Source organism: Ictidomys tridecemlineatus, chromosome 2 (genome assembly GCF_052094955.1).
Source record: "Ictidomys tridecemlineatus isolate mIctTri1 chromosome 2, mIctTri1.hap1, whole genome shotgun sequence".
NCBI lineage: Eukaryota > Metazoa > Chordata > Mammalia > Rodentia > Sciuridae > Ictidomys > Ictidomys tridecemlineatus.
The window spans coordinates 205980598-205993194 of NC_135478.1; the positions used below are offsets into that span (position 1 = coordinate 205980598).

The 12597-nt window shown below is 34.5% G+C and overlaps 1 protein-coding gene across 6 annotated transcripts in view; it reads left to right on the forward strand.

Moving 5' to 3' along the window:
• Nucleotides 1–12597, forward strand: part of LOC101973490 (phosphatidylcholine translocator ABCB4) — a 75857-nt gene that overhangs the window by 15180 nt on the left and 48080 nt on the right. For 4 of the 6 annotated variants that reach the window (XR_013435323.1, XM_078040496.1, XM_005340012.5 and 1 more), the window contains exons 7-14: nt 6–177; nt 1170–1294; nt 3887–4058; nt 6347–6460; nt 7615–7725; nt 7911–8036; nt 10487–10690; nt 11028–11198. Coding sequence is in view for 5 of the 6 variants with exons in the window: in XM_078040496.1 (XP_077896622.1) it covers nt 6–177; nt 1170–1294; nt 3887–4058; nt 6347–6460; nt 7615–7725; nt 7911–8036; nt 10487–10690; nt 11028–11198 (1195 nt within the window). In the remaining variant the exon portion in view is untranslated. Of the gene's footprint in view, nt 1–5; nt 178–1169; nt 1295–3886; nt 4059–6346; nt 6461–7614; nt 7726–7910; nt 8037–10486; nt 10691–11027; nt 11199–12597 lie in introns of those variants that run through there. The other 2 variants (XM_078040497.1, XM_078040498.1) reach the window with 2 other exon arrangements.

The window sequence follows — 12597 nt, forward strand, 5'->3', positions numbered from 1 at the left end:
TTTAGTGACATCTCCAAAATCAGTGAAGGAATTGGTGACAAGGTTGGAATGTTCTTTCAAGCAATAGCCACGTTTTTTGCAGGATTCATAGTGGGGTTCATCAGAGGATGGAAGCTCACCCTTGTGATAATGGCCATCAGCCCTCTCCTGGGACTCTCTGCAGCTGTTTGGGCAAAGGTCTGTGAAGCCTGGGCATTTTCATGTGTGTTAACCCACACATACAGTTGTTTTTATTACCCAGGTGCTGGGACTTACACAAATCGGTGTTAAATGTCAGTAGAAACCACATCTAGAAGCATGTTGGACTATAGAGCTTTGATAAGGAAATTAACTTTTAATATCATTTAAAAGTCACAGTTCTAACCTCAATTACAGGCTGTTAGCACTGCTGTATTATTTCTTTAGCTAAATCTTCTGGCACGGTAGTCTAAATGACATGTATGGTTATATCCCTATTTAAGGAAACACTTTTAAATATAACATTCCTCCAAATTATTGCATGACTTCAAATAAAGTTGGTAGTTTTTGTTCCATTTATTTTTAATTGTTACTCATGACAGTTGTATTGCATTGTGCCAGTTTTGCCTTATGATAATATATATATATATATATATATATATATATATAAATCTGCTTTATTTCAGCTAACACTTCAGAGTTGAGAAGTTTATTGGCAATTTTTGTTCATTCTGGGGCTGATGATTTACTTAGTGAACTACTTGTTCTCTCTATTTGGATTCTCCCTTTATTTTTCTCCTGAAACATCTTGTTTGGCCATCTTATTATTCAGTAGATTGCCCAGGAGTAAGTCTGAAATTATTCTCTTTGTAGGTAAAAATCATGACACGTTTAAGAGAAAGCATAAGGTTTTAATTTATTTTACCTTACAATTAACAGTGAAAAAATAGAGTAGGTGTGGAATTTGACACTATTGCCAAAAACACTATTTAGAGAATGATGTGTGGTTCCTTTTCCTGACTTCTCTTGGGAAGTCTGCCAGCTGAATCAGATCCAGCCTTTGTAGGAGGTAGAAGCAGCCAGTGGATTGTTTGACTTTGATGTTTGGTAAAGCAGAGGGTTTTGGAAGAAAAAGTAGGTAAAGAGTGACCCAGACTATCTTTTAACTTTTCTCCCACTACAAAAATCATGACTGTTTCTCTTCTGTCCAGATACTCTCTGCGTTCAGTGACAAAGAACTAGCTGCCTATGCAAAAGCGGGTGCCGTGGCAGAAGAGGCTCTGGGGGCCATCAGGACCGTGATAGCTTTCGGGGGCCAGAACAAAGAGCTGGAAAGGTCAGGAAGGTTCTTTGTCCACCAGTTCAAAGAACCCACTTTTACGTTTTGTTGCTCATTCTTTTGTGGTATGTGTTTGCTACTTTGTCTTTCCTGATATTAACCCTCCCTCCTAGAATATAATCACCCTGTACTGTCGGCTGCACTTCGATGACAGGCACACTCTTTTATGTTCCAGACTCCTTAGGAAGTCTGATGATGCCTATGGACTCCCTTCTAGGAATACTGTTTTTAAATGCATAAAACAGAATGTTTAGAATTACAAAGGACCCCAATAATATTGAGGTGCAGTTATCAAAATTCTTTTTTCTCTCCCTTGATGATTCTAAACTGGAATGTAGGAGAGGAAAAACCTGAGAAAATATGGACCTCCTACTTATAGTGCAGGATTTTCTGTAGGGCTGTATGAATCCTCCAAAAAGACAAGGTGAAACTTTCCAGCCTGACCTCTGGCTTTCAGTCTTAATGGTCCAGAATAAGCCCAGCAAACCCAAACTCTTCTCTATAGCCCTGTGTAAATGCTTTAAAAAAAAAATCAGTGGCACATGCCTGTAATCCCAGCAGCTTGGGGAGGCACTAAGCAACTCAGTGAGACTCTGTCTCTAAATAAAATACAAAATAGGGATGGGGATGTGGGTCAGTGGTCGAGTGCTCCTGAGTTCAATCCTTAGTACTGAAAAACAACAACAAAACCCCCCATTTGATTGGTATATAAAACGTTTGATTGATATATAAAGAGCTGTATATATTTCATGTGTACATCTTGATGAGTTTGGGGATGAGTATGCATCCATGGAAAAGAATTGTGCTTTATTTAAATATAACTCATGAGTTAATATTTCCTTTAAAGAACAAAGTCCCCTAATATAGACAAAGTATGAATCCATGTGAAGAATCTTCTTTTTCTCTGTTGTAGGACTCCTGATACTCACGGCCCTTTGAAATAAAAACTCTCTGGAAGCTTTCTAATGTTGAAAAGCAAAGCTGCCCCCATCCTTTCTGTTTCATCTTCTCCCTTTCTATTCCTTAATCCCTCTTCAAAACCAACGTGTTCCTGGTTCTCTAACCTCTTCCTTTTTTCTCTCTCACTGCTGCTTCCTGTACACAATAGTCTACACAGGCCACACTAACCCTCAGTTGGACCTCAGGATGTCAGTGTAATCAGTGCCGCTCCATTAGCCGCGGTAAGCAAGCCACCTAAGTGAAGGTAACTACAGTATGTCTGCCACTGTCACCTGAGCCCTGTGTCACACTGGAACAGATGTCAATCTTGCTGCACATGCTTTGAGGCTCAGCCATGCAGAAGTATTCACAGTGCTGGGTGTGGCATGTTGGCTGTCACCCCACAGAGGCAGCTCTGCTAAATTGATGTGGCATCCAGTATGGAGAAAAGTACTCTGAAGAGTTGGGCACTTTTACTATTTAAAAAGACAGTATTTTTGGTGGCAGCATACTTTTTGTAAAAGCTAATTCCCATGTCTCATATGGTTGAACCAAGAAAAAAAAGGTGGTGTTGCTGGTTTATTGTTGTTGTTAAAAAGAGAAATACCCTAAATTCATATGATATTTCCCCCTGAAGCTTCATTGTATATCCATTGGATACCTTTTCAGATTTCAGGGAGCCCAAGTTAAATTTTACACACTCTCTGGATCTACTGTGGAAAAGCAGGCTTAATTTAACTTGATGTAAGAAAAAAAAAACCCATAACTTAACAGAATCAATCTAAACATTTGTACCTTTATATCAAATTATAGAACCAGTAATATGAATTTTAATTATTATTCAAAATTAAGAGAGTAATAGAATGAGCAAAATTTAGGAAGAAATGAAATTCTAATGATTATAGTAATATGAATATGAATTAGCAGCTTTTGCCAATTATATGCCAAGTACTATACTATTTTTATGATTATGTATTTACCTCACAGCTATCTTACTAAGTAGGCATTAATTCTATTTTTCAGATGATGAAACTAAACTAAAAAAAAAATCTGTATCCCATATTGTGACCACTTTATAACCTTGAACCTAGCTGGACAGTTGAAGGTCACCTTGATTTTTAAAAAAATCAAATCAAGAAGCCCAATTTTATGTCAAAAAATGTAAAATTTCTATCCCTTACCCACTAGAGCAATAAAGAGAATGTTTTCTTTTTTCTAGAGAAAAGAAATTGACCTGAGTGTAAACTCTAACCACTTTAGAGTCTAGAATGCAATTTACATTTTGTCTCCATTCTTGGTTCGTTGTTCTCTTTACATCCACCTTGACCCTGACTTGAAATGTTGGCCGTGAATGTGAAAAGTTCTTCATATCCTAGGAGTGACACTTCACTTTGGAACACCCCCAGGAACACTGGTTGACCTGATGGGGACTAAGGCAAATGGGTCCAGGCTAGGAAGGAGCAGACTTGGCTCTGTTCTAGTGTAAGCTGATCCTTCATGGGGTCACGTCTCAGCAAACTGGGTCTCACCAAGGGTTTGTTACTTTGGTAGCTTTGTTCCTTAAACCTCTGACTATACAGGAGGTGAGTATGGCTCGGATTATGAATCGTTAATTCTTACTATAACATCTCCCCCCTCATTTTCTGGTAGGTATCAGAAATATTTAGAAAATGCCAAAAAAATTGGAATTAAAAAAGCTATCTCAGCAAACCTTTCCATGGGCATTGCCTTCCTGTTAATATATGCATCCTATGCACTGGCCTTCTGGTATGGATCCACTCTAGTTATATCAAAAGAATATACTATTGGAAATGCAATGACAGTAAGTAATTTTCCTAGTATTCATGATGAATCTGAAAATATTATTTCTCTATATATCTTCTCTTTTCCTTCACATTCCTCATTGGGGAAGGATGAGCCGTGATTACAGGGTTTTCTCTTTTGGTTAATCTTTGCTGTGCTGTGAGCAGTGCTGGCTTTCTGGAACATATAAGTTATAATTCTGAGTTGGACAAAACAACAACATATGGTTAGATCATTTGAGAAACATTCAACACGTAAAGGTAATAAAAATGTAATGAATTTATGGATAAACAAACATCTATTAGAGTCAACCTCATTCTGTTATTGAGTTTCATGTATAAGAAAGTATTATTGTTATAAATAGAGCATTATACAAGAGAACATTATAGTAATGAAACATCTACTATCTGAAATAGAAGATGTATTGGTTCATTTTTCTATATGAAAATACCTTCGTTTCATAATTATAAAAATAATATGTATTAATTATACTAAGGATTATAATACAGAATTCAAAAAATTAAAATTATTTATAATCTAATCACCCATATATATTTGATAATTTTTGGTGTGTATCTTCCAGATCATTTTCTACATATATGCACTTTTTTCTTTCCAAATTATAATCATATTGTGTATACCTTTTTGTAATTTTTTTAAATAAACTAGCAATACTTTGTGACTATATTTCTGTAACAGTGACAATCAGAACAACATGTAGCCATTTAGCCATAAAGAACAAAATTATGCCACTTGTAAGAAAATGGATGGGACTTGAGAACATTGTGTTAATCAAAATAAACCAAACTCAGAAAATCAAGGGCCATATGTTTTCTATAGTGGAAGCTATCGAAGAAAATGGAAAAAGAAAGGTGTGTGTGGTGGTGGTGGGGTGTCTCATGAAAATAGAAGGGAGCCCAGTAGAATAGAGGAGAGGGACCAGGGCCAGGGAGCGGGGAAAGAGGAAATACTGGGGAACAATACTTAACAAATTATACTGTTATGTTGTGTGCATGCATGAATCTGAGTCTAGTTTTTCTCACTTGCATCTCCTCTCTGGTGTTAGTTGAGAGGTTTACCACCTTTCTTCATTTCCGTGTTTACTACTGAAGCTCTATGAAGAAGGGAGCTTGAATCCTGACTTTGCCATTCACTTTTTGTGATGAGCTTGTCTTCTGGGTTTCCTTGTTTGGAGTATGGGGACGATGACATCTCCCTAGCCCCACAGGGCTGAGTCACACTAGCATGAGGGAGCTCTGCATGCATGGGCTCTGTTGCATTAACTTCATAGCATCTGTTTTGGTGGGAATTTTTTTTCTTTCATATCTGTTTTGTGGATTGTAGACAGATAGTTGACTGATTGGGATTCTAGGTACATGAATGTTACTGCCTTTTGAAAAAAGCCAAACTATACACGGAAATTTCGCCATGCCCAGAGAGAAAGGAATAATCTATCTTCATTTATGTTCTTCTCAGTTAAATTATGCTATTAATCTAGATTCCTGAAACTAGATTCTGGGCTTTTCTCTATCAGTTTATCTTCCTGATGAAAAAGTATGAAGGGAAATATTTTTTTGTGTTACAGTGCAGAATAACTAAGGGGATTGCTAACTGGTGAACACAGGAATGATTTGGTGTTTGATAAATGGGTGAACTGTTACTTTTTACATTAATAATCTTCCCCATCCATCAATCAATCCATCTATCCATTTGTAGTGGTGGTTTTTAAAGAAAATTCCATAGGCCAAAATCTACCAGGTTTCATATTGAACAGCCTGTCTAATTTCATGAATAATTAGAGAAAATCACATAGGACTGGATAATACCATGATGGAAAAGTGTTTCTCTCTGGTAGCTTTAGCTTCAGAATCAACAAAATGGGCTTGAAAAATCTTTCTGACTTAAATGTTCAGGAGAAGACCAGGAAGTTAGCCAAAAAGTTGTGTGTGTGTGTGTGTGTGTGTGTGTGTGTGTGTGTGTTTTGAGGGCTAGAGAAACTCATTGGGTAATGAATGCGATATTAATCATGTGAATTTTCCTCTTTACTAACATTTATTTTAATTTTTAAACTTTTTATTGAGATGTTACCCTGATTTGGTGATTACTCATTATCTACATGTATCAAGTTATTATAATATACCCAATAAAGATATACAATTATGTCTCAATAAAAAATTAGAATTCTAAGCAATTTAAAATGACAAACCTAAAACAACCCTTCATTTAGTATGTTTCCAGCAAGTCATAACGCAGATAATAATGAATGCCAGAGGGTGATGTGACTTTTCCTTATGTTCTTTTGCTCAGGTCTTTTTTTCAATCCTAATTGGAGCTTTCAGTGTTGGTCAGGCTGCACCATGTATTGATGCTTTCGCCAATGCAAGAGGAGCAGCCTATGTGATCTTTGATATTATCGATAGTGTAAGTAGTTTATAGTTTAATGCTGAAAATGTCTTTAAGGCTTAGATAATTAAATCGAACTTTAGATTACATTTTTTTTTATTCAACTCTACTAAGTTATACTGACTCCAGCAGAATTTTAAAACATGAAATTAATGGCCTCCTCATAGTAATGATTGAAACAAAATGACCCTTAATGTGTACATAAGTTTATCTTTAGATAATATATCGGCACTAATTTTATTTCAGAGACATACATTCGTACTAGTGTGTTATTATTACAGTGCAAACTAAAGATGTTTGTTTTCTTAGTTTTTCTCTCTCATGCTATAGCAGATTGAGAATATTTTTATTTCTATATAGGATGGAGCAGCTAGTAGATAAGTTATTGATAGGACTAAAATTGACAGTTTATGTCAATTTGATATGTCCCCCCCAAAATTATCACTGTATTTTTATAAGATTTTGAATCAACTGTATTGAGTGTACCACTGTGATAAAATCATTTTTGACATACTCAAGTGTGACACTACATTTGCACAAATAAAATGCAAGTAGATCACTGAAATTTGATAATTTAATCCAAGCCAAACCTCTTATTTCATTGATCTAAATCTTGAAAAAAGTGCTCAGTTTCTGAATACATTGGAAGTTTACATGGTTCCTAAACCATGTTGTAATCATTAATTATTCAGTGAGTCTTCTCAAACTAATCCATTACAGTTACTACTTAGGAAAAAACTGATTTTCCCTAAATGCTAAAATACCTGGCCTTATCAATTATAGTATGTTTTTGTTTTTGCAGTTGTATAAGTATGCATATCCCTGAATATTTAGAACATTTATGAAGATATACCAAAACAGAAAGTAAATAGTGCATGAAATGACATTAATATTTATTATGTGCTTTTCAGAAAAAACTGTTTTCTGAAAAAGAATGTTTCCTGAAACTGCACGTATAGGTGTGCATGCACGCATACACACACACACCCACAAACACACTCTCTCTCTCTCTCTCTCTCTCTCTCTCTCTCTCTCACTGTGGGTTCTGTCTCATATTATGGATATTGTGCCATTTCAGATTCTATTTTGGAACTTGCTGAATCATATTCCTAAAAAATGTATTTATTTGTTTATTCTATGATGAAATAGTCATTGAATTTTGTTTTATTTAGAATCCTAAAATTGACAGTTTTTCAGAGAGAGGACACAAACCAGACAGCATCAAAGGGAATTTGGAGTTCAGTGATGTTCACTTTTCTTATCCATCTCGAGCTAATGTCAAGGTACTGCACTTGTAGGAATTCCTAACTCAGGTTGATTATTTCATCCTCTTAAGATAAAGTCTCTGTTATTTTGATATTAATGTGCTTTTTGATTTAAGATTTTAACACCTTTATTTGATACTTTTTTTTCCAAATTCTTTTTGAGGGCTTTGTTGTGAAATATGTTCTTTTTCCTTTTGCCTCAGATCTTGAAGGGCCTCAACCTGAAGGTACAGAGTGGGCAGACTGTAGCCCTGGTTGGGAACAGTGGCAGTGGGAAAAGCACAACAGTCCAGCTGATACAGAGGCTCTATGACCCTGATGAGGGTACGGTAAGTGGGAAGAACCAGGTTCTCAGAAGCTGGGTACAGACTGGCCCTTTGAAGTTGGTTTTCTAGTATCAAATTTTCATGTCAATCCAGTTTTAGCAGAGGGGCTACAGAATTGCGAGACATTTGGATAATCATACACTTTTGGTCTTGTTTAACAAATGTATTCAATGAAAGCCATAAAAATTACAGAAGCCAACAAGGCTCTTTTTTGTTCCAACTGATCTTTTCCTAGCCCCCTAAATTACTGGAGGACAGTCATTCAGACCGTCGACAGCATTACTTCCAGTGAGTTATTGGGTTTGGTCAAACATGTTCCATGTAGCAATTGTTGACAGTGTGCTAACCAGGTGTCTTAGAACAGCAATTAAATTCAGCAAAAACAGCTGAATTTTCTTAAGCTTTGGAATATCTAACGGGGAAAGTGAGATAGTGTCTGAAGAAATTTAAGTCTCTTAAGAAACTTATTGGGCATGAGATATATATATATATATATATATATATATATAATATTGTCCTTTACATTTTTCTTATGAATTTAAACTTACAGAAAATTGAAAGCCAGAAACCCACACATACCCTTCACCTAGATTTACCAATTGATTATATTTTGACCCACTTTCTTTATTCTCCTCTCTTTTTCTGTGTATCTGTGTATTATATTCACACATATACTTTAGAATATATTTCTTAAGAAGGATATTTTCTTATACAAACACAAAACAAGGATCAAAAGCAGTAAATTACCCTTAATGTAATACTAATCCACAGTGTACATTCAAACATTTCTTAGTCGTCCCAATTTAAGGGTATTGGGTTTACCTGATACTAAAATGTATTATAATTTAATAATTATAAAACAAAAGATTATAAAATAAAAATAACTAGAGCAAAAAGAATATTAAAAGGTATAAGGATGGAAAAGAAATCTTAGCAAAATACAAATTTTCTAGGATAACAGAAATTATTTATTTAATTAATTTGATAAAATTAGTAAATATTCTTGAAAAAATCTGATATTAGCAAGAAGGAACAGAGGCCTATTCTCATTTACTAAAGTAAACCCTAGTTTGTTTAAGTGTAAATATTGTTGTTTTTTTTTAAAGAATCTAGTAAAATACTAATCATTGAGGATAAGTGATCTAAAAATATTCCATTTTAAAATTATTAATGGAATAACATGTTTTTTAGAAAATATGAATCAGTAGAAAAAGAAACTCTTCAGAAATTTTAAAATTCATTGTTCACTTTATAATTTAATAATTTTCTTACTGTTGAAATAATAGAAGAAATACTTAACAATAATTTGATTGATTCAGCTTTTCCTTAAACCCTGCTCCAATAAAAATCAATAAAACTAAGGTAAAAGAAAGCAATAAATTGGAACAAAATATTTGATATATATAAAAGATCATATTTAATATTTGAGAAATTAATAGGAATCTATGAAAGCCATCCTGCTCAGCATGGGATATAAACACAAAAATCTTGAGAATAAATAGATATTTGTAAAAGTTTCAAGAAATGGTCAACTTTATTTATAAATATATAAAAATGAAAACAGAGATAAGCTATCATCTCACACCTATCAATTTAAAAAACAAATTAAGGGAGGCTGCAGTTGTAGCTCAATGGTAGAGCACTTGCCTAGCATGTGTGAGGAGGTGGGTTTCATCCTCAGCACCACATAAAAATAAATAAAGGCATTGTGTCCATATACAACTAAAAAAAATTAAAATAAGGCCCAGTGCTAGTAAATTACAGTGAGGCAGATACATTTATACGTAACATTGTAAATTGTTAAAATATTTTTAAAGAGTTGTTTAGGCAGCCTTTATTCAATAAGCATTAGATACCCAGAAAACAGCAGTCATTGGACAGGTAAGCAATTATTATTAAAGGAGAAAAATAAAGCATACTCTTCAAGTTGGTGATTCTTTGCTTTTATAGTTACTTTTAAAGGAAGCCAAATATCTGAAAGGTGAGAAATGCTGATGTAAATTATGGTATGTCAAATATATTAAAACACTATAATGCTGTCAAAATGGTAGATAACCTAGGTAGATAAGTGGACATTTTTTTTAAATTTAATATTGGTAAGTAAAAATAATAGCCTGCCAAAAACATATAACCAGTAGCTCAGTGTTAGAGCACTTTGTAAGCATAAGGCCCTGGGTTCAATCTCCTGCACCACAAAAACAAACAAATTTATAATCCAAAATGCCTTATGGAGAATAATCAATAAAAAAGCTATATATGGGAAAAAAATATCAAAAGAGAGAATAAACATTTGATTTTAATTCTTGTATAATACTATTTATTTCCAACTATCATTTCTAATTGCTGAAATAAGTTCAATATTAGCTAAGATTTCTTCATAATAAATTAGAATCTTAATGCTTTAGATATCGGGTGGTTTAAAATACTTAACAGGAAATATTTCTTCCTTTCAGATTAGCATCGATGGGCAGGATATTAGGAACTTTAATGTAACATATCTGAGGGAAATAATTGGAGTGGTGAGTCAAGAGCCAGTGCTGTTTTCCACCACAATTGCTGAAAATATCCGTTATGGCCGTGGAAATGTAACCATGGATGAGATAAAGAAAGCTGTCAAAGAAGCCAATGCCTATGAGTTTATCATGAAATTACCACAGGTAATGATATAATGTAGTTGTTCTCAAAATTAGAATTTCAAGATATGGAACTGAGTCCTTACTTTAAAGGATAAGCTTATGCTTGAGATGCAAGATTGCCCAACTTTGCTGGGTAAATCACTTAAGTTATTTAGTAATGGATTTCAAGAGTATGTTCTGGTACAAAAATAAGATTAAAATTGTATACACAATATGTAGTAGTTTTTTATAACTCAGTGTTCATTTATGATACTTGATGATAGTCAAAATGTATTTTGTCATCATGTATTTCTACAGACTCCCTCTGCTTCATTGTATTTAAAATGCTTTAAGAGCTCTTCTGTGTTTTCTGTTGCAGAAATTTGACACCCTAGTTGGAGAGAGGGGTGCCCAGCTGAGTGGGGGCCAGAAACAGAGAATCGCCATTGCGCGTGCTTTGGTTCGAAACCCTAAGATCCTCCTGCTGGATGAGGCCACTTCAGCCTTGGACACAGAAAGTGAAGCTGAGGTGCAGGCAGCTCTGGATAAGGTCAGTAGATCCTGAACTCCTGAAGGACAAGCAAATTGAAACTGTATTGCAAACTCTCACCAATGCTTTGAGAATATGTAATGGGAAACATACACAGAAGGACAAATCAAGCTGTCTCATGAGGATTTACTGATTTTTCTTTTCTATGGGACTAAATTTTCTGCAGAGAAAGGTGAATGGTCCCGACTTGCTTTTACCATGGTGCATGAATCTTGATCCAGGCCTATGTTATGAACCATTTAGCTTTGTTTTATTCTTACACATGGACTACGCTTTGATTAAAAGTAGTTGTGTTAAAATATACAAAGAAATTAATAGAAAAATAGAACTACCCAATCATTTTTCTATGACATTAGTTATAATAATAACATATTGCTCCTTTCTTTGTTTTTCTGAAATTTATTTAAAATTTTAAGCCAGGTGTGGTAGTGTACATCTGCAATCTCAAGTCCTCTGAAGTCTGAGGAATTGAACCCAGGGGCACTCTATCACTAAGCCACACCCCTAGTCCTTTTTATTTTTTATTTTGAGACAGAGTCTTGCTAAGTTGTCTAGCCTGGCCTTGAAATTTCGATCCTTCTGCCTCAGCCAACTGAGTAGCTGAGATTCCAGGCATATGCCACAGTACACAGGTGTATTGATCTTTTGACATGGTGTTAACCTAATATTATAATGGTAATATAGCCATTATAAAAATAATGAATAATGATTGTTAGCAATTTATTCATCACTATTAACATCATTAATATAATTAGATTGATTAATTTATTTCTCATGTGTGTTATTATGTGGACCAAGTCATGAAATTTTCATATCGTAATATTTGTGAATACTGTTTGGAGCTTGTATGCTAAAAATCAAATAATCTTAAGTGTTTTGTACAAGAGAGATGTTAGTGTCTGTTTGTCTCATATGGTTTTACTCATTTGTATATACTTAAACACAATTGATTCATCTGAATTTATTTTAGTGTAAGGGCTAAAATAGAAATGCCATCTTATTTATTTTAAGTGGCTACACAATTATCTTAATAATATTTATTGTATAATTCACCTCTTCCCTCCAGAGAGACGATACTATATCATATACCAAATTTTTTTTGTATGTGAATGTGGTATGGGGCATTGTACCCTGAGCTACATCTCTAGCCCTTTTTATTTTTTATTTTGACATGGGGTCTCACTAAATTGCTGAGCCTGGTCTAGAATTTGTGATCCTCCTGTCTCAGCCTCACAAGTTGCCAGGATTACAGGCATGTGTACTTAGGTCATACATTAAGTTCTCAAGTGTTTTGTTATCTATTTCTGAACTATTTTGCTCTGTTAATTAATTGTTCATTATGGGCTGGGGATGTGGCTCAAGCGGTAGCACACTCGCCTGGCATGCGTGCGGCCTGGGT